A 22,981-nucleotide genomic window follows, 5' to 3' on the forward strand; every position below is an offset into this window, starting at 1 on the left:
CCCATATCAAAATAAGGTGCACCCCTACAATGAAGTTCACTCAACTTTGTGCACATGACAGCAATTTTTGGTAAAGCAATGGGGCTTGTTGGATAGTAAACCCCGGATAAACTAGTTGTGCAAGATTTAAAAATTTGAAGGACCTCCGTAACGATCTCAATCAATAACCAGTTTCTAGGATCGTACGGTGCACATTTACCCCTACTTGACAAAATTTGATGAAACGCAATTAATGATTCTTTTTGTTGGATGGCTTTCTCAAACATATCACAAGTCGAGTTCCATCTTGTTGGACAATCTCAATTTGGCCCCAACCATTGACAATTAGCTTCTACACAAAATTTTTTGTATCTTGAAAATGTTTTATTGTTGCTAAAAACATCTCGTAACATTCTTTTAAAATTGTTTCTTTGCGTTTCGATCACGTTTAACCCATCTTGCACGGCCAAGTTGATAATATGTGCAATGCATCGGCTATGAAAAAACGCTCCATCACAAATAGGTTTATACTTTAATTTTAAATGGCCAACCGCGGCCGTATTATTGGACGCGTTATCAAACGAAATTGAAAAGATTTTATGTTCAATCTTGTATTGTCGAATGACTTTATCCAAGAGTTTAAAAATATTTCTACCCGTGTGCGGGTAATCAAACAATTGAAACGCAACGGTTCGTTTCATCATTTGCCACGACTCGGGGTCAATCCAATGAGCCGTCACACAAATGTATGAGTCGGGCGAACCATGAGGTACCGACCACACATCCGTTGTTAAGTTTACACCAGTTTGTAAGTTTGAAAAGTATGAAATTAGTTCGGATTTAGCGTTTTTCCATGCTTTAAGACAATCTCTTCTAAGGGTCGAACGACTTACGTGTTGGTAGCGTGGTTGAACATACTTTTGCATCATCTCCGTGAATTGAGGGTTGTCGAAGTGGTTGAAAGGAAGTGTTTGTTGAATCACAAAGTTTGAAAACTTTTGACGTACCGCTCCTTGATTCGTCATCTCCGGCTGCGAACTACTTCCCGATTCGTCCTTCAAGGCCTTGCAAAAGGGCCTTTGTACATGCGCTTTTAAAGTGGAGTTTGCATCTTTGCCATAAAACTTCAAACAATGTTTGCATCGAGCTTTTTGGCTACCGTTAGACATTTCGCATAGGTCGAAATGTTGCCAAACATCATGGTTTCGTTTCGTGGGGATGACCCGAACGACCGTTTCTCCCGTGTTCGAGGCACCCATGTTGACGGATGAAGCAGCACTTTGGGAGGCCATGATAATCGACTACGAAATAAGAGCGTATGGAGTGGTAATGTGGTATAATTGAGCGTGAGATAACAAAATAATCGCGTATGAAATAAACGTTTAGAGCGTTTGGAGTTGTATAATCGAGTGTGATCTAACCAATACCCAACCTAAACTATATATAGATGTTTGTGGGGGTAAAATGGTAAAAAAAAAAAAAACGGTCAAAAAAAAAACGGCCATATAGCCGTTATACAACGGTCAAAAACCGGTTTTTAACCGGTTATGGAGAAACCGGTTAACCGGTTTTTCCACAACGGTCAAAAACCGGTTTTTTTATAAACCGGTTAACCGGTTTTTCCATAACCGGTTATTAAAAAAAACCGGTTTTTTCATTAACCGGTTTTGGATCTAAAACTTGTAACCGAAATACGAACCGGCGGTTTGTAAACCGGTCAAACCGGTTTTTAAAAAACCGGTTTTCGTAAAAACCGGTTTTCCGGTTTAAACCGGCAAACCGGTTCCCCAACCGGTTTTTTTGACCATCTCTACTTCACAATATTATTTTAGGTGTTCTCTCTTTTCATAATGATAGTCTTTTGGTTTGTTCAAATTCCATTTGATATGACCACTTGCATATTTTTGCTTTTTGTTGGCTATGATACAAAAGTTTTCATGTTATCCAATGGTCACATTAACTCCTAATCCTGTGAAAGAAATGCACCAAGTAAAAATTTAACTTTACATGAAAACATTTCAAATTAACTTTCTATTAATATAACTCAAATTGGGCACCGAGGGCGGACCTATGTTAAGGGTATGGGGGCGGCTGCCCACCTTAAAATTTTTTTTAGTTTTATTTGTATGTGAAAATCCCGATCGCCCCTCCTTAAAATTAGTGTCAAGTTCCGATGTCACCCTTAATAAAATAATTTCTGGGTCCGCCACTGTTGGACACAACTAATAAATAACATATCAAAAGGCTTAAACATCTTCAAAGTTGGTGAACTTATATTGAAGTGTTTATAACATCCTAATTTGTTTCCTATAAAATAATTTATATTATTTTTTTTATATTTGTTACACTTACACACTAATCATTTAAAATAAAAAAGATAGACAAAACAGTATAGACCGGTCAATTCAAACCAAATGATTCTTACAACACACAAATATTACAAGTTTTGCCCTCATTTTTGGCCATTCTTCTCAAAACCCTAAAATCCAACTAATGAACCCTCAAAACCGAAAAAAGTCAACCGACTTGGTTTGTTTAAAATACACTACGATTGTCTATTTGGGGCGAACTATAGAAGGACCGTTAAAAACTAGAATTTTATTTGTTATATTTACATTCGACGTTCAAATGACACTATATAAAAATACAAGACTAGAACGAGTTCGGTTTGAAGTTGAAAGGCATAAGTGTACATATATTAAAAGATGGAGGATGGAAATGGGCAAGAGGTGATAGAATCACCAATCAGCTTCCAATTGAGTAGGCCCACGGACGTATCACGTGGTGCATGGTTTCTTTGTGGGCTGTGGGGATTGTGTATATAAATAAATAAATAAATATGACTCAAATGACAATATGACATGAATCACATGATAGTGTGTTATGAATATAAAAATAAGAGTGGTTTCTCAAATGCAATTTTTTAATTACAAATTACGAATGTTTTTATATGGTATATTGATTTTAAATAATTTCGAATATGTTTTATTGGCAAAATAGCAGTTTTAATTTTACACTTAGCTCGTGACACTATCAACTAACAATGTATATGTTTCTAACGGTCTGCAACTGATGGATGACTAACTATGTTAGTCTGTTTCTGATATCGCACGAAGTTAGTCATTCGTTACTCGTGAACCGTTAGAAACAAATATGCATTTAGTTGGGACTGTCACCAACCAAGTGTAAAGTTATTTGCCGATTAGGCATAGTTGAAATTATTTAAAACCAATATCAACACCGTATTTGAAATTTAGTTGTAGTTGATATTATAATATATAATATTAAGAAAAAACAAAAAGAAATTGTCTAGAAAGGTTTGTAGGGGAATGAATAATATGTTGGAACAAATCAGAGTGTGACACAAGTATATTCATCTTATGATGATCTGAAGTCTTCGGTTTCGCCATCGGGTTCCTCTGGTAGAGCTGCAACACCACCGCAGATAGGTCGATATTGAGGATCAGGTAAGAAAATCGGTTTGGTGAAACCGAACTGATTTTGTAAAATGGGTTTGATCCGGTAAGAATGGGAGCACCCCTTGTACATTCTGGTACTTTGAAACCGAGAAGAACTGGACAAAATTCAGATGGGTTGCTTGGTTTCATCTTCTTACGCTCCGAATACAACTATAGAAAGAAAATGATGACATATTTTAAACGCTACAAATGGAGCTACACTTGTTATGTCAGGCGAGTGCAACAGATGATCAAATGAGTTGACGAGAAGATATATTAAGTAGGGAATTCGACCAAATTAGTCGCAGGATTATCAAAGATGATCAGGCTCCTACTATATCATTATGCTATGGAACACATATAGAAATGACAAAACACTATAAAACACGAAACACGGACAAAACCAAATCTTGTGTATGTGTGTGGCCAGAATGCATAGCGAAAGACAATCATCTAAAGTTACAAAATACAGCTTACGAATTAATAATCAAGATTCAGCATATAATGAATACATCGTTCATGTAACTCTCAAAAGGATGTCACAGCCTGATAGATAGCTATCTCAAGACATTTCGGGAAGACTTGAGAAACAAAAAAAAAGGTACATTTTGTTGAATACAGGAAAAAGAAGGCCGAACACACTTTAAGCTACAGACTTTGCAATTTCTTTAGCATCGTCCGGTGTAATCGACTTATGTGGCTGCAAGAAAATAATCACCGAAAAATATATCAATTTAAATTGCGGCCAATTTTATATTGTATCCTTCTAAAGTTCATAAATTATATATGTCATGTGCTTATGCGGTTCTCAACATAATATTAGTTCTTAAATAAACGTGCCCATGTGTGTGTATATGATTTTACGAAATAGTAAAGGTGTCACATTTGTTGGTATTTTAGCTCCTTACCTCGGCTAATTCTTCCTCGTGCTTTGGAATGAAAGCAGTGTCAACTTTTCCATTTTTGAAATCCTGAAACGAAACAATAAATTAAAAAAGAAAATTTTAATGCAGAACAAAAGTGATAATATTAGAAAAAGAAACAAAAAAAAAAGGAAAGCTGCCTACTTCGATGTCGAGAATTAGCTTGTGGTACTCGATTGTCGTTGGAACACCTGAAAGAGTAAAATAACAAAATAATGAAAACAAATATTTTTTCATAAAACCAGAAAATGGATAGCATGGAGAATGAATCATGATTGAAATATAATATATGAAGTGAAGATGTTATTTTACCTGTGATGATAGTATCATCGAGGGCTCTTTTCATGCGTTCAATTGCCTTTTCTCGTGTTGGAGCCCATACAATAAGCTAAAAACCATGATCAATAAGCTACGGGTCTATTAGAAGTATTTTCTTGAAAAATTTAAACTATATTAGTATACTTCAATCTACAACCATTTATTTTTAGAAACACATAAACATTAACGAACTCGAGAGAATATTACAAACCTTTCCAAGTAGAGAATCATAGCTAGGTGGAACAACATAATCGGTATATACGTGGCTATCCATTCTCACAAACGGACCTCCAGATGGCAAGTAGGATGTTATTCTCCCTGAAATTCATAAACAAAAGTAATCAAGAGGTAATATATTAAATGGTTCAATACAAAAGCCATGAGACATACCTGGTCCAGGTCTGAAATTTTTGAAAGCATCTTCCGCGTTAATACGGCATTCAATCGAGTGTCCTCTGAGCACGATCTCATCCTGTGATACACAACACAATAAACTAAAATTAAAAACAATATTATTTTAAATTTTTAATACCGAAAAAATCTGAAGCAAACAATTATGTACCTGTGTGTAACGGAGTTTCTCACCCATAGCCACACGGATCTGCTCCTCTATCAAGTCAACCGATGATATCATCTCCGTCACAGGATGCTCAACCTTTATTATGAAAAAAGAAAAGAAATTGTCACAAGACTCGCTACACTTGTAATAATGAAATGAAATCTATAGTTAGTTTGAACCAACCTGGATTCTAGTGTTCATTTCCATGAAGTAAAAATCACCTCTTTCATCCAAAAGAAACTCTATAGTACCGACACCAATGTAGCCGATTGATGCTGCTGCAGCAACCGCGGCATCACCCATAGCTTTTCTCAGTTCTGGGGTTAATGCTGGTGAGGGTGCTTCTTCTAGAAGCTTCTGGTTCCTTCTCTGTGCAATCACGCAGATTTAACGTTCAAAGTTCATATAGGTCACTGTTTGTAACTTTCATTGACTATAATGGAAAGATAAAGAAATGAAATGAACATGACAGAATCAGCAAGGTAATATTTTAGTAGGAATGAAATGAGTTAAAATGTGACCTTTTAGTATATAAAGGTATAATTTATACCTACTATATGTATTATGATTATTAAAGCATATCTACCTGAATGCTGCAGTCACGCTCCCCAAAGTGAACAACATTTCCATATTTGTCTGCAAGAACCTGAACAAAAAGTACCATGCAGTTAGAAATAAACAGATTGGTAAATGAACACCAAAAATACCTTTCTTACATGATAATGGACTAATGGTAAATATAATATTAAAAGCTATGCTTGCCCCCACTGTATTTCTACTCTTGGCAATACATATGCTTTTGTTGTTATAGTTCATTAATAATTCAGCTTCTATGACAAAAAAAGAGTTACCTGGAACTCAATGTGCCTTGGATTTATAATGCATTTCTCCAAATACACACCATCATTTCCAAATGCAGCTGCAGCCTCACTTTGAGCTTGCTATAATAAAAAAATATATTAAATCTTTGAGAAACAAATATAGAGAAACCATTTTGAAGATGAATAGGATAATTGAAATAAAATTACAAGTAATATATATTAAAGTTGGTTGTGGGATATTATTTCATACCTGCAACAACTTTACAAACTCGCCACGTTCTTTTGCAAGGCGCATTCCACGACCTCCACCACCTGCTGTAGCCTTCAGAGCATAAAAAATATATTAGCGTAAGCTTTCAATTAAAATAAGTTGCATTCAGTCAGCGTTTTCCCTTTTCTTTGTGATTGATATTGAGGGTAGAATTGAAATTTTTGGAGGGAAAGGGGTCATGATATGATCCACTAGCTTATTATGTTACACCAGAATAGTAAATATGTATATAAAGAAGCGTATCCAGTAAAAAATATCTCAATGTGAAAAGGTTATTACGTTGCATCATAATGGTATAATGCATTCTATATGCAATTGTTTTAACAGCTTACCTTAATCATCACAGGGAAGCCAATCTCATCAGCAAGCCTGATGCCTTCTTCAGTGCTCTAATGAGACAGTGAAAATATGTCACTAAAAAGACTAATTTTTAAAATCAAAAGATTTAACATGAAAATGCCATGTAAATGAACTGAAATACCTTTAACAGACCATCACTTCCTGGTACAGTTGGAACACCAGCATTCTTCATGGTTTCTCTTGCAGTTGCTTTGTCCCCCATAACGCGAATGCTGTCAGGCTGCAACAAGAATGCATTAAGCAATCTAAATATATTGCAAGATTAGGATATTTGGCATATGTAAGTGTGACTATAAACATCTAGTTGATTAAAGACAATATACAAAAGACTAATAGGGATGAATTTAAATGGATAGGAAAGTTATCATATGGGATTATGTGCCCATTTTTTACTTGCTTAATTTGTCCATGTATTGAGTAGAAGAATGATCATTTATCATCGTTTATAAGTTTCAATGCCTGTAGGCCAGTAAACGAAACAAACGTACAGTGAATAGGAACAGTTTGGGGGGGGGGGGAGTTCGTTCATTTAATAAATGAACAAACATGAACAAAAAAATGTGTTCATTAAGTTAATCAAACGAACATGAACACATGTCTAGGTCATTCATTAATGTTCATGACCATTCGTTCATTTAAATTTGTTTATGTTTGATCGTATACGTTCATTTGTGTTTGTTAGTTTACGTTTGCTTAAGTTCATTCATTTACGTTCGTTAATATACTTATTCAAATTTTTGGCCCATTACCACTTAGTATAGTTTTAATAACCTTTTAAGCCCAACACATCGTTCTTCACATTACTTTTAACTAGTTATAGCTCATTTATGTTTGTTCATATACATTCGTGAACCATTCGTTTATATACGTTCGTGAACAGTTCATGATGTTAACGAGTGAACATAAATGAACACAAACATGTCCATTTTCTTAACTAACGAAGTCACGAACATGAACAAGAAAACCCAGTTCATGTTCAATCGTTTGTTCGGTTAAGTTAACTGAACGAACACGAACATGCTCTGTTCATGTTCGTTCGATTAGTTTAAAAGCCTGCCAACCAAAATACAAAATTACTTACATTTGGCCCAATGAAGTTGATTCCATGCTCTCTGCACATCTCAACAAAAACAGCATTCTCAGCAAGAAAACCATAACCAGGATGCAACATCGTACAACCACGACTGATAGCAGCAGAGAGCACATTGGGTATCAACAAGTACCTGATAATAAAAAAAGGGACACCTTATTATACCATGAATCCAACAAATAATTAGGCTATGAAATTAAATAAAATTCCAAAGTTACAGCAATTTATGTGATGAAGATAGATCAACTTACGATTGATTACTAGGAGCTTCCCCTATGCAAACTGATTCATCAGCCAGTTTCACATGAAGTGCATCCTTATCTATGGTAGAGTATACTGCAACACAGGGGATTCCTAGCTCATGAGCAGTTCGAATCACTCGCACTACAATTTCCCCTCTGTTTGCCACCAGAATCTTTTCTGCACGGCAAGTGACACCAAGTGCTCCCTCACGTTTCGCTGATCTATGAGCCTTATGGGAAGCCTGAAATCTTCCCTTAGGATAGCTCAACTTATTTCCCACCAAAAAGTTACATTGGGAACTCTTGAGTCCACTAGACCTCCTGATGAATAGACCCTATAATTTTAAGATTACATGTGAAAAGTTCTAGTCAAGGAAGCATATTCATGAAAAACTCAGCTTGTACAAGTACAAAGGCAACATTCAAAAATAAACATGATAAGACAGTTAAGCCGATAATAACATTTTGTACAAACACTTCAAACAAGATTTTGAAACAAGGTTTATTTACTGAATGTTAACTTAATTTGTTTTAAGTTGATTGTTCACCAACTCATAACTTTTAAAACTACAATTAGTTAAGAGGGGAGAGAAAAAGAGTCAAGTCTCTGCAATAATATATTCACAGCATAATCTCATGCATCTAATAATTACACTCTATTTATACTAGTCTTCTAAGGTCTTCTCAACTTTTTTTTCTTAATAAATGCATTTCAATTATCTCAGGCCATTCAGTTTTCAACATTCCATTTCAACTCACCTTCAAAATAGGATTCAATCATATGAATTATTGCAGAAGAATATAAACTGTTCATGAATGGAGCCAAGGTTTTCAGTTATCAAACATAGCTAACTAAGTAATTGCTGTTCAAAACGAGTTTATTTGTAAATTTCACACATAGAACAGTTAATTTTCCAATAAGACTTATCTGGAGACAACTGCATACAGTCAAAATGAGATTAAAATCTCAACCTACACTACTACACCTCTAACAAAAACTTCTCTACATCTATCAAGTTTCCTGAATGAGAGAACCACTCACAGATATCTAAAAAGAAAACATATTTCCTATAGCATCTAGAAATGAACAAATTACAGTCCACATATATAAATCATCAACCAACTAACAAAATAAACACTTGCATCAACCATCAACCTTATTGACTTACACAATCACACGCACAATTAAGAAACATCACACATTAAATCCACCAAAACACGAACAAAACTACAAATACAGTTCTAGACTTAACCTAATGTTCCAGTATACAAATTCATAACTACTGTACATCTTTCAAGTTTCCTGAATGAGAGAAACACTTGCATATGTCTAACCAATAAACATATTCCCTATATCATCTAGAAATGAACAAATTACACTCCAAAGAACAAATCATCAAACAACTAACACCAAACACTTGCATCAACCATCAGCCTTATTAATTTACACACACAGTTACGAAACAGCACACGTTTAATCCACCAAAACAAGATCTATTAGACAGAATACGAACATACTCGAATACGTATAGACTCCAGGACTTATAACTATGATACCTATATACACTCTCGTAACTCATATTTTAATATACAACACGATACACATCAAATTGAAACACAGTTCTAAACCTAACCTAATGCTCCAGTACACAAATCCACATCTACTGTAATTCAATTTTGCATACATATAGCTGACGAATTGATGCACAAGAAAAGAAAAAAAAACCTTAAACGAGCATACCGGAGGAGATGTGATTGATTAGCGTATAGGTATACGTAAACAAATTACAATCCAAATAAGAAATTATCAAACTACTAACACAAAACACACCATCAGCCTCATTGACTTTCACAATTACTAAACATCACAAATTAATCCACCTAAACATGATTAAAACGACAAAAACTGCTCTACACTCAACCAAATGTTCTATTGTTCCAATACACAAATCCACACCTACTGTAATCCAATTCCACATACATATATGATACACCTAACAAATTAACGTAAAATTACAAAAATAGCCTCGAACCATACCGGAGGAGATGTGAATCACTGATTTACACACTTACACGCACAATTACCGAACATCACAAATAAATCCACCAAAACACAAATAAAACTACATATACGAATATACGATTCAACACTTAACCTAATGTTCTATAGTTCCAGTACACAAATCCACACCTACTGTAATCCAATTCCACATACATACATATATGATATCATATACCTAACAAATGAATGTAAAATTACAAAAATAGCCTCGAACCATACCGGAAGAGATGTGGATCACTGATTTACACACTTACACGCACAATTAATGAACATCACAAATTAATCGAATAAAACTGCACATACTGTACTACACTTAACCTAATAATGTTCTATAATCTATAGTTCCAGTACATAAATTCACACCTACTGTAATCCAATTCCAATACATATAGTCATATACCTAACAAACTAATGTAAAATTACGAAAATAGCCTCGAATCATACCGGAGGAGAGGTGACAGGTTTACTGCAGAATGTGACGGCGGCGGAATCCATATCGTAATTGAAGAGGTATGCACCCGCCTTAACATCGAGCGGGGCGGGTCAACCCACAAGATATAGACAAGAGGCTTGAAATCAGGATGTCATGAAGACACAAAGCCAAAACCTATGCGCATGGCGCATATCACATATGCTCACGCGTATCACATATTCTCACGCATCATATATGCTCACGCATATCACATCTGCGCGTGGCGCATATCACATATGCTCACGCATCATATATGCTCACGCATATCACATCTGCGCGTGGCGTATCTGCGCGTGGCGCATATCACATATGCTCACGCATATTACATATGCTCACGCATATCACATCTGCGCATGAAACATCTGCGCGTGAGAATAAAGAGAAGACCTCGCGCATCCCCAGGATAGGCGCATATCACACAGGCACATAATCAACCACGTCCTTATCCAAATCAGGATAAGGACAACCATGATTGTGCTCATTAGACAACCTTCCAGAAGGTATCCTTTAAGGAATAAAGAATATGCCGATGTTGACAGCTGCCAATGAAGGGTGGACAACTCAGCAAAACCCATGTGCTACCACGTGATTGCACATGGGTCAGGTGAAATACCTTGGTCAGAGAATAATCAATGAAAAAGCACCAGGTGTCCTAAGGACACGTGGCGCGAAGCAATAGGAGGAGGCCAAAAAGGCCCTAATTGGGTCTGAGCCCAATCATTGGAAACCCTAACACTATAAATACCACACCACCTCCACAAGGAGAGGTAAGCAAGAAAATATATTCTAAGTCCTTACTCACTTTCAGATTCTTATCATCTTCTCCTACAATATCTTATTCTCACACCGGAGGGTTACCCCAAAGAGGACCCCTCTGTCCCTTTCTGAGGGGTAAGTTCACGGTGCTGCTCATTTTGTAGGTGGAAGAACTCATATTCCGGAAAACCATCGGTGATATAGCACACTCATACCCGAGGAAAGTTGATCGTCTACTAGTAAGTCGATCCACGTTTCTTCATTGGCGCCATCACCTGTTACAACGGCAACAAAACCACTATCTCATCAGTTCTCTCTGAAAATCTTCACCATGGTTTCCGGTGTTCGAAACAGCGATCAAGTTCTGGAGGATAATGAGCTTGAGGATGTTAATGAGGGACAGCAGTTTCTGAGGGCGCCGCGTGATACTGCGCGCACCACCAGTAACCATCCCTTCATCACAACACCTCATAGCCAGACTGAAACTCCTCCAGACGATCTCACGTTCCAAAACCTGACTGGTGCAAAACAAAAAGGACCAATGGGTCCGGAAGTTGAAACCAATGACCCTAAAGAATGGCTCATAAACGAACAACGGCGTTTAATGGACAAATACAATGAGCTGGTCAAACACAAAAAGTTAGCCGACTTAACACAAAGGCTCGCATTTGATAAACAAACCATTCAGGGAACAACAAAAAGGGCGCGCGCGCCGGAAGATGGTCACTCTGTTCACACCGAACATGCTGATTTTAGTGATGAGGAAGAAGTGCACAGCATGAGGAAGACGCGAGATACTCATGCAGGAGGGTCACAGCTCCGCGCGCACATGAACATAGCGCCTGGAACCAAAGCCGATCTGGATCTATACACACCTTACAACCCACAAGCGAGAGGGCAAGTGGACGTAACCACACCATATAGGCCAGCCATCTTGGTGAAGCATTCAAAATTCACTGAGCGCATCGCGAAGGCTCCCATTCAACACAAAACCAAGATGCCAAATGGTCTAGGCAAGTACGATGGTACAACAGATCCAGATGATTTCTTACAAGGTTTTTACAACACTGGAAACCTAGAAAGCTGGACGATGCCAACATGGTGTCACATGTTTGCTCGCTGCCTCACGGGCGCAGCGCGTGTCTGGTTCGAAAGCTTGCCAACTGGACAAATTGATGGGTTCGAAGAGCTATTGGAGAAGTTCCAGGCTCACTTTGTACAGCAGCGCAGACACACGCGCGACCCCGATGACATCATGCACTGCGTGCGCAGGAATGATGAAACCATTGAAGACTACATAACTCGTTTCAATCAGGAATCTCTTGCAATTGGATTTATCACTGAACAACTCTTGCGCGTGGCCTTTATACAAGGTGCGCGCAGTGATCAACTCCGCAGAGCTCTCGTGAGCAGAGATGGCATGCCAACCACTTGGGCTAAGCTTATGGAAGCATCGCGAGTCTTCACGCGAAATGAAAAACAAATTGCCCAAGACAGAGCAAGAGATAGAGGGCATCAAACAGAAGCACCACGCAACAATGAAGAGAGGGGCAAACAAAACTCCGTATGGTCCAGGTTGCAACAAACCAGTTATTCTCCCGCAGAAAAGCAAGCGCAACAAAGTTCACCCCAGCCCCAAAAAGACATTCGTAATCGCGGAGAAGGTGACAAGAGGGAAGGCGGCAGAGAGCCTAACAGACCTCTACCAAGAATATGGACTCCCCTCACCAAAACGCCTTCGCAAGTGTTAAGCACAGAGAATGTCCAGTTTAAAAGCCCCAAGCCATTACTCCATAAGGGACCACCAAACAGTGGCAAGTATTGTGAGTTTCACAAGTCCACAGGGCACAACATCGATGCATGCCACCATTTGAAGGATGCGATTGAAAGAGATGTGAAATCAGGCAAGTTGGCTCACCTGGTGAAAAACCCAAGACCAGAGAATGAACAACCAGACGGAGCCTCAGCCAGCAAAAAATTCAAAAGAATCTGTGTAGCTGAGGGAGGAAGGCAAGGGCAAAGTTCGAGGAAGAGAAGCGCGCAAGTCCAAGGGGATTGGCGCGAGCAACAAGTAATCTTCCCAAGAATCAGAGGAGGCCCGTCTATCAGCAGTCCTCTAGTCATCACTGCACATATCGCTCATTATGAGGTGTCAAAAGTCCTGGTGGACACCGGCAGTGAATCAGACATCATGTATGAGCAATGTTTCAGGAAGTTGGATCCAGCAGACCAAGCAAGGCTCGAAATTGTGAATGCACCAATCTCGGGTGTCTCAAACGAAATCATTCACCCCCTAGGTCAGATACAATTCGAACTAACTATGGGGGATGAGAAACACAAGCGAGCTGAAATTGTCAACTTCTTGGTCTTGCCCACCACTTCATGCCATAATATGATCTTGGGTAGAGGAACGATTGCCCAATTCAACGCCATACCGTCACCAGCGCACGGCGCGTTGGGGTTCCCAACACCAACAGGAGTAACATTTGTATACCGAGATCATTTGTGCGCAGTAACAAGTATACCGCGAGAAGGGAGAATGAAGCTTCCAATGGCAAACAACGCGCCAGAGGAATGGATTCTCAACCCAAAATTCCCAGAACAAACAATCACAATTGGAGCTACGATATCAGACGACACAAGGTTGAGAATGAAAAGATTGCTCACAACGTATATATCGGTCTTCGCGTGGCAATATTCTGATATGACTGGGGTTCCGCGAGACCTGACGCAGCATTCTCTCAACACATTCAAATCTGTAGAGCCAATTGCTCAAAAGAAAAGAGTCATGGGGGATGAGAAGGCAAAGGCCATGAATGAGCAAGTAGAAGATCTACTGCGCGCAAATATCATCCGCCCAATACGATACCAAACATGGGTAGCCATCCTGTGATGGTAAAGAAGAGCAATGGGTCATGGAGAATGTGCATTGATTTCAAGGACCTCAACAAAGCGTGTCCAAAAGATTGTTACCCCCTCCCAAACATTGACGCGAAGGTGGACTCTGTGGCGCCATTTAAGCTCAAATGTTTCCTGGATGCCTATAAGGGCTATCACCAAATTCAAATGGCACCACAAGATGAGGACAAGACTGCCTTCAGAACTGACAAGGGTGTTTTCTGTTACACAAAAATGCCCTTTGGTTTGAAGAATGCAGGAGCCACTTACCAAAGACTCATGGATGCGGTTTTCAACGAGCAAATTGGAAGAAACTTAGAAGTCTACGTGGATGATTTGGTGATTAAAAGCAGGGAGGAAAAACAAATGCTCAAAGACATCGAAGAAACCCTTTGACGCCTAAAGGAAGTAAACATGAAGCTCAACCCGAGCAAATGCACATTCGGCGTAGAAGAAGGGAAATTTCTCGGTGTAATGGTCACCAAGGATGGTTTCAAGGTGAACCCAGAGAAGGTGGAGGCTATCCTTGACATGCCCTCACCATCCACCATGAAGGAAGTTCAAAAGTTGAATGGTAGATTGGTATCAATTAACAGGTTCCTAGCGAACCATGCAAGCAAATCTACCCCATTCGTTAACACATTGAGAAATTGCTTAAAGAAAAGCCAATTCAAGTGGACGCCTGAGGCCGAGCAAGCTTTCAGTGAGATAAAAGAATGTCTGATAAATCTGCCTGCGCTCACAGCTCCACTACCTGGTGAAACTCTAACGTTGTACCTGTCAGCAGGAGAGCGCGCCATTGGCGCAGTGTTGTTGGTGGATCGCAAGGGAATCCAAACACCAATCTATTATGTAAGTCGGGTGCTGACAGATCCTGAGACGCGCTACACCATCATAGAAAAGTTAGTTTTATCACTAACACATGCGTCGCGCAAGCTTCATAGATATTTCAAAGGTCATCCCATTGAAGTCCTGACTGATTACAACATCCAGCAAGTCTTGCGACGTCCCGCGCTCTCAGGAAGGCTGACAAAATGGGCGCTGGAATTAGGGGAGCACACGATCACCTACAAACCTCGTCCAGCAATCAAGGGACAAGTCTTAGCTGATTTCATTGCAGAAATCCCTGAAGGAAAAGTCGAAGAGGCTCAGCGCGAAGTAGACCCTCCGCAAGCCAATAATGAAGAAAATGTTTGGAGATTATTCACCGATGGAGCTTCAAACAACGAAGGGTCCGGCGCAGGCCTCAAACTGGTGGATCCAGAAAGTCATGAGTATACTTACGCAATCAGGTTGGATTTCAAGAGCACCAACAATGAAGCTGAGTATGAAGCCCTGCTGGCTGGTCTGCGCATCGCGCACAAGTTCGGAGTTAAAAAGCTAGAGGCTCATGTCGATTCATACTTGGTAGCAGCACATGTCAATGGCCTTTATGATGCCAAGGAGAACACTATGCCTCTGTATTTAGAGCAGGCGAAGAAACTCACCGAGCAATTTGACTTCTTCAGAATCATACATATTCCGCGCAGTGAAAACAAGTCTGCCGACGCGCTGAGCAAGATGGCATCAACCAGCTTCGATCACTTTGGCAAAGATGTCAGGGTGGAAGTAATGAGCAACCCGTCGGTGGGAGCGAAGTCTGTCCTTGTAATTCATACAACACCTTCATCATGGATAACTCCATTAATGGAATTCTTGAAGGAGGGAAAGGTACCGGACGATCGCGCACAGGCGAGGAAGATAAGACACAAGTCGCAGAACTACGAACTGCTTGATGGTACGTTATATCGACGCTCTTATCTTGGACCGCTCATGAAATGCCTGGATGCTGAGGAAGCAAGCTATGTGATCAGAGAGATACACGAAGGAATCTGTGGAATACATGCTGGCCCGCGCATGGTGGTTGTCAAGGCAATGAACGCAGGTTACTATTGGCCAGGCATGTACTTGGACGCGTTAAAAGAGATCCAAAAATGCAAAGCGTGTCAGAGCTATGCGCCAAACACCATGCGGCCAAAGAACAACTTGATTCCGGTGACCTCCGCATGGCCTTTCCACAAATGGGCAATCGATATTGTGGGTCCCTTACCACAAGCGAAAGGGCGAGTAAAGTTTTTGGTAGTGGCAGTAGACTATTTCACAAAATGGGTTGAAGCCAAGCCACTAGCAAAAATCACAGCCGAGGCAATGAAGCAATTTATTTGGAGCCACATCATATGCCGTTTTGGCCTGCCAATGGAAATTGTGAGCGACAATGGCAAACAATTCACTGACAAGAAGATATCCAGTTGGCTCAAAGAATTGCGCATCAGCCAGGTCTTCAGTTCAGTATACCACCCTCAAGGGAATGGCCAAGTGGAGCGCGCGAACCAAAGCTTGCTGAATGGGCTGAAGAAAAGGTTGGAGGGAGAATCCCATGCATGGGTCGAGGAGCTACCTAATGTCCTGTGGGCGCACAGGACATTAAGCAAAACCAGCAATGGCGAATCCCCGTTCAGCCTAACCTATGGAACGGAGGCTATGATTCCAGCAGAGATTGGATGCCCATCCTATAGATTGCTCATGATGAGTAAAAAAGACAACGAGCAAGAAAGGAGGCTGGATCTCAACGTACTTGAAGGGCGCAGAGAGGCGGCTATCATCAGTGAAGCCAAATACAAGAAAAAACTAGAAAAATATTATAATCAGCGCGTGAAAGAATGCCACTTCAAGAAGAATGATTTTGTCCTTCGGAACAATGAAGCTAGTCGCGCAATACCCCCGGGAAAGATGTCTCCCAACTGGGAGGGACCTTATCAAGTCTCGGAAGAATTGGGAAAAGGCGCATACGCTTTAAAAGATTTGAATGGAAAGAAGATCCCGCGCACATGGAACGCAGCACAGCTTAGAAAATGTTTCATGTAAAAGTTGTCAAGTTTGTAATCAAGGCCCTTTAAGCCATTATGAATAATGATGCGCGCTATTTTCTCTTAATGTGTGTTCTATTACCTTTTGCATACATGTTTCACACTTCCCTTTATTAATTTTGAGCAATATGACAACATTGTATTGACATCAAACTAAAAATAAAACGAAGTAAAACATACATGCGCGAGCTTCAAGCTCAAACGCGTTAACGAGTTTTAACTCTAAAACGTCAGGGCCTTAGCCCAATAATATGAGCCTTAGCTCAGGGTCTTAGCCCAATAATACGAGCCTTAGCTCAAATTACTCACAACATCCATCCTACATGCTGCGCAGCTAAACCATAAAAATACCTAAGCACAGCTAAGGCAAAGCACATGCCAAAACATAGTTGTTAAGGTCTCAGGTCGAGGTCACGCATGGGATTGTAATGGATATCAGAGTAACACATACTGACACGTAAAGGCTAAAAAACATTCATAATTCCCTATAATAAATGCGCGATAACGTTGCGCAAAAGAGGAATAATGAAATGCCAAGGCACGTGTCAGCATATTCAGAATATTGCAAAATAACTTGAAATATGACAAGGATTAAGTAAAATAATTTCCTTACAACCTTGTTCAAGTTTCAATGTGCAAGCATATCTTATATTCAACAAGCAAACACATGCAATATAAAGAGATGAATTGGGAATGCGCAAGATGCGAATAAGGGAAAAACAAAATTTCATTCCAAAACATAGAAGTTTACAAATTTACAAAATGATGAGATAAAAACTACAAACAAAAAAAAATATGAAGGGCTTTTCAAGTCTCTATATCAACATCAGCCTCTTCATCGCCCTCATCATTACCTCCTCCCTCAGCATCTGGCGCAGCCCGCTCCTCGTCATCTCCAAACTTACCATAATCAAGCTGTTCGTCTTGAATGGAGTCGTCTTCTATCACGATAGTGTCAGGAGTAGGTCTTTTGGCCACGCCAGAGCCGCTAGCAGAGGCAGCATTGCCCGCGCCATCATCGCTGCCACCAGTCCCCTCGCATTCGTCAAGTAATTTCTTTAGCACGCCAAGATCGGGCTGGTCAGCAAGCGCGGCTATCTGCAAGTCACAAGGAAAAGTATGAGTACAAAAGATTAGGAAAATAAGCCAAGGTAAACTCATTAAGGTTAAAATACCTGCTCAAGGATGGGAATTGGAGTATTCAAGTACTTCTCCCCCACCTCGGCCATGTCAGCGCAGACAACGTCGAGCTGATAAGGGTAGTCGGATGGATTCTTCTTCAGCATGCCATATTCATAGCCATCCTTAAACCCTTCAGCTCGACCCACCAAGCGCGACGCAGCATTGCAATCCATCACAAGGGTCTGAAACTCGTCTGAGTATTTCATCGCATAAGCGCAACGAGTCACACCCTGTGAAACTAGCCATTGGCGATCCTGCGCGAGGGAAGAAACAGACGTCTCAAGAGCAGGAATCTGAGAGTTTAACAACTCAACAGTTTCCTTGGTTTGTTTTAGCTCTTCTCTGTCGGACGCTGCTGCCGCCAAGGCTTCATTCATTTCCGCTCGCGCAGCATCGAGCTCTTCTCTGTTAGACGCTGCTGCCGCCAAGGCTTCATCCTTTTCTGCTCGCGCAGCTTCGAGCTCTTTCTTCAGGCGCGCAACCTCACTTTCTAATAAAGATTTGTCAGTGTTAGCCTGCACAAGAGTTTGATCACGCGCCTCTGCCTCCAACTCCAAGTCACGCGCTCGACGCACGTACCTGGCCGCATCCGCTTCTGCCACCTGCAGCTTCTCCCGCGCAGCCTGCAGCTCATGCCCGCGCTTCACAAAGGCAGCGTTGGCACTTGCTCGGTTCTCGCTAAGTTCTGCTTGGAGTTTCTCAGCTCTCTCTCGAGCGTCAGAAAGATTCCAAGCAGAAATCTTAGCCTCTTGCTTGGCCTCCGCAAGGGCATCACGCACTTTTATATAATCATTGCGAAGCTCTTGGGAGGCAGCAAAGAACGCAGACCCAGCAAAAAGGTGGTCGTTGAGCAAGTCCACGCGAGCGCGGTCCTCCTGAAACCTCCTTTCAGCCGGAGGCACAGAGTGAGCCCAGAAGTCTTCACACACGCCCATGGATTGAAACGAGCTATCTTCAGTAATATTCCAGCTCGGGCGGTATATGTGATCGGCTTCCTGCAAACACAAAGCAACGCAAAAGCAACGTTTTAGTCATCTAAACACTAATCTGGAAGTCCGCACAGCGGAGCAAAACAAACTTATACCTGCGGAGAGCCGGCAGAAAAGTCAGCGCCAGCCCCACGAGAAGAAGGCTGCGCCACGAAATCTCGTGGCGCTACAGGGCTTGCGCGGCCGCCATCGGAATCTTCAAAATTGACCTCCTCATCATCCTCTGTAACAGGTCTTTTCTCCTGCGACTTGGAAAAATCAAAAACAGTCTCGCGAGGAGGGCTGCGCGCAGGAGGAGGTGAGGGAGGTCTTGACGCCGTTAGATCTGCGCGTAAAATAGTCTCCTGCTCCTTAGTAATCCCAATGAGAGGAGATTCAGTGCTTGTTGGAGCAGGAGCAGAACTAACGGCGCCGGCGCCAGCAGTGCCACCAGCAGCTTGTGTGCCAGCTATAATTCCTACGAAAAAACCAAGGAGAAATGATTCATGACTTGATTTAAAGGAAAAAATCAGAAAATCAAAGCGCAATAAATACCTTGGCGCACCGCCGTTCGCGAATTGAGCATCGCCATGAAGTCCATTTTCCCCCTTTTCGAGGGTAAAACAGGGGACTTCAAAGCAACCTTCGGCGCAGCCTCGGTACCTGGCCGCGCCTGAGGTTGAGCCACCAAAGTCGCCGGCTCTACAAACATTTGAGTGAGCAAAGCTTCATTAATAACTCTATCGGAATCACGCTCATAAAACCACAAAATATAAACAAAGTATACCTGTTGGAGAAGATGAAACAGCAGGCGCAGCGCCGCTTCCCTTGTCCGCCGCGCGAAGAGATGAGGTGGCAGCACCATACCTCGTGTGGACGGGAGGATTGCCCACACCTCGAGGCAAAGAAGACGAGGAAAACTTGGAGGTAAATCCCTTGGTTTTCTCAAGTCCCTTCGCTTGGGTAGGAGGATCCTGGGCAACAGGGGCATCATTTTTCTTCTGTTTTTTACTGGCCCCTGCGCCAGTTTTGCCCTTAGCTTTGCGCTTGAGTTGTGGCACCTCAGCTTCTTCCTTCACCTCTTCTTCCGCAAGCTCCAACTCATAATTCTCGAGCGCATCTACAATACGTGCAACAGAAATGTTAACCAAATTTGGTATTCTAAAGGCCTAAGCATAAGTACAAAGGCTTACCAGGCGCATCGCTGTCAAAACAAAATTCTAAATCGACAGGGATGAACATATCATCGAAGCGATCGGGGAAAGCAACTTCCCTAGCGCTCAGCGCGACAGAGCCGCCCTCCATATGCTCGTCATAGGCGGCATGGACGTATTCCTTGCTTACTGCATAAAACAAGACAAATGATATCAGCAAAGCGAATTATATTCGCGCAGAAATAATGCAATGAGCTAATAACTCACCTAAGCCATCAACTTGGACGACAGGCTCAGTCGCGCTGTCGGTCCACCTCTTGCTCATACCAACCCCCACCAGCGCCTCCTCGCAAATATTCTTGGCGGGGGATGGTTCAGCAGTTAACTTGTTAACCCATGTGCCCGTTGGGTTCTTAAGAACATTCTCATCCGCGGGCGCAGAAGTGATCGCGCGCATGGTCATGCGGATGGAAATCACACCAGCCTTAATATAAAAAATTTTTTCAGACCAGTCATGAAGGCTTTTGAAGGAAACAGTGCAGCACTTAACCTTCTGACTGCGCGGTATGAATGAGAACCAAGAATCTTGGATTTTTGGCTTGTAAAAATATTGAAAGCGCCGAGGGGTGGGCTCCTCGCGCTGAGCTTTGCACATGAACTCAAAATGAGTCATGCGCACTAGTCCACAAGGATGGACTTGGGATATGTGAATCCCATAAAACTGAAGGAGCGCACCCATGAACCTTGTATCGGAAGACGAAGGTTACAGTGAGTGAAAAAGTGAGAGTATAAAGAGATGTAGCCGGTGGGAGGATCTGCCGCCGTTTTCCCGGCCGCCGGGAGCAGACAGCCGTACTCAGGGAGAAAACCCTGAGAGGCGACGAGATTGTCGAAATCAGACTGTTTCAATTTACAGGGAATCTCATCCCATCTCTTCACTGTTTTGTTCTTCCCCACCTCCTCCGACGAGGCCTCGGCAGCCCGTTTACCCTTGCCGGTCTTCTTCAAAGTGGACATAACTAATGATTTTACACGGAGTTTGCTGGGGCAAATTGTGGTGTCTGGGTTATCAGAAATACAATTGTGAATCAAACAGCGGTTACTTTAAGCACGGAAATCTGGAAGCAAAAGACAAAGGTTCTTAATCGGAATGAAAATTGAAGGAGAAAGAGCTCTGAAATAACAATGAAGATGAAGAAAAAACCACTCAAAAGGCTTGCTTTTATAGGCCCAGGAGAGAGAAAGAAACAGATCAGAGTTACGCTCAAGCGCCCCCACTCGCAGGTGCAGGCCAACATGAGCGCGACACGTGTTCCTGACACTGTATGAAGAGACATGAAAGGTCACTGTAGCACCTCGAGCACACGAAAAGTCTGACACATAACGTCTCCATCTCTGACGCATGTCAGCACCAACCAACCACGTACATGGACGATTCATTTCAACCAAAAGGATAGAATTTCGCGCAACGCACATATGAGAAATAAAAAAGAAAAGACAAACCCTATTAAAAGAGCAAACTATTAAGTCTAATATCTATCTTACCTCGCTCGCGCGAGACAAGACACACATTAGACTGGGGGGGCTTGAAGAGGTATGCACCCGCCTTAACATCGAGCGGGGCGGGTCAACCCACAAGATATAGACAAGAGGCTTGAAATCAGGATGTCATGAAGACACAAAGCCAAAACCTATATGCATGGCGCATATCACATATGCTCACGCGTATCACATATGCTCACGCATCATATATGCTCACGCATATCACATCTGCGCGTGGCGCATATCACATATGCTCACGCATCATATATGCTCACGCATATCACATCTGCGCGTGGCGCATCTGCGCGTGGCGCATATCACATATGCTCACGTATATTACATATGCTTGCGTATATCACATCTGCGCATGAAACATCTGCGCGTGAGAATAAAGAGAAGACCTCGCGCATCCCCAGGATAGGCGCATATCACACAGGCACATAATCAACCACGTCCTTATCCAAATCAGGATAAGGACAACCATGATTGTGCTCATCAGACAACCTTCCAGAAGGTATCCTTTAAGGAATAAAGAATATGCCGATGTTGACAGCTGCCAATGAAGGGTGGACAACTCAGCAAAACCCATGTGCTACCACGTGATTGCACATGGGTCAGGTGAAATACCTTGGTCAGAGAATAATCAATGAAAAAGCACCAGGTGTCCTAAGAACACGTGGCACGAAGCAATAGGAGGAGGCCAAAAAGGCCCTAATTGGGTCTGAGCCCAATCATTGGAAACCCTAACACTATAAATACCACACCACCTCCACAAGGAGAGGTAAGCAAGAAAATATATTCTAAGTCCTTACTCACTTTCAGATTCTTATCATCTTCTCCTACAATATCTTATTCTCACACCGGAGGGTTACCCCAAAGAGGACCCCCCTGTCCCTTTCTGAGGGGTAAGTTCACGGTGCTGCTCATTTTGCAGGTGGAAGAACTCATATTCCGGAAAACCATCGGTGATATAGCACACTCATACCCGAGGAAAGTTGATCGTCTACTAGTAAGTCGATC

The 22,981-nt window shown here is 41.5% G+C and overlaps 1 protein-coding gene across 1 annotated transcript; it reads right to left on the reverse strand.

The window, feature by feature from the left end:
• Positions 1-3,877: 3,877 nt before the first annotated feature.
• Positions 3,878-10,589, reverse strand: LOC143590981 (biotin carboxylase 2, chloroplastic-like). The gene is made up of 16 exons (XM_077071317.1): positions 10,528-10,589; positions 8,031-8,356; positions 7,771-7,912; positions 6,811-6,909; positions 6,662-6,718; positions 6,309-6,380; positions 6,089-6,178; positions 5,824-5,883; positions 5,421-5,606; positions 5,241-5,333; positions 5,069-5,150; positions 4,890-4,996; positions 4,673-4,748; positions 4,505-4,551; positions 4,346-4,408; positions 3,878-4,137 (listed from the first exon to the last, which is right to left on the reverse strand). Exons 1-16 carry the CDS (start codon positions 10,576-10,578, stop codon positions 4,081-4,083), a joined length of 1,608 nt encoding a protein of 535 aa, XP_076927432.1. The 5' UTR covers positions 10,579-10,589; the 3' UTR covers positions 3,878-4,080.
• Between the last annotated feature and the right edge of the window lie 12,392 nt (positions 10,590-22,981).

Source organism: Bidens hawaiensis, unplaced genomic scaffold (assembly GCF_021521415.1).
Source record: "Bidens hawaiensis isolate Kalapana, Puna unplaced genomic scaffold, B.hawaiensis_p1.1 tig00039114_1, whole genome shotgun sequence".
In the NCBI taxonomy this organism is placed as follows: Eukaryota; Viridiplantae; Streptophyta; class Magnoliopsida; order Asterales; family Asteraceae; genus Bidens; species Bidens hawaiensis.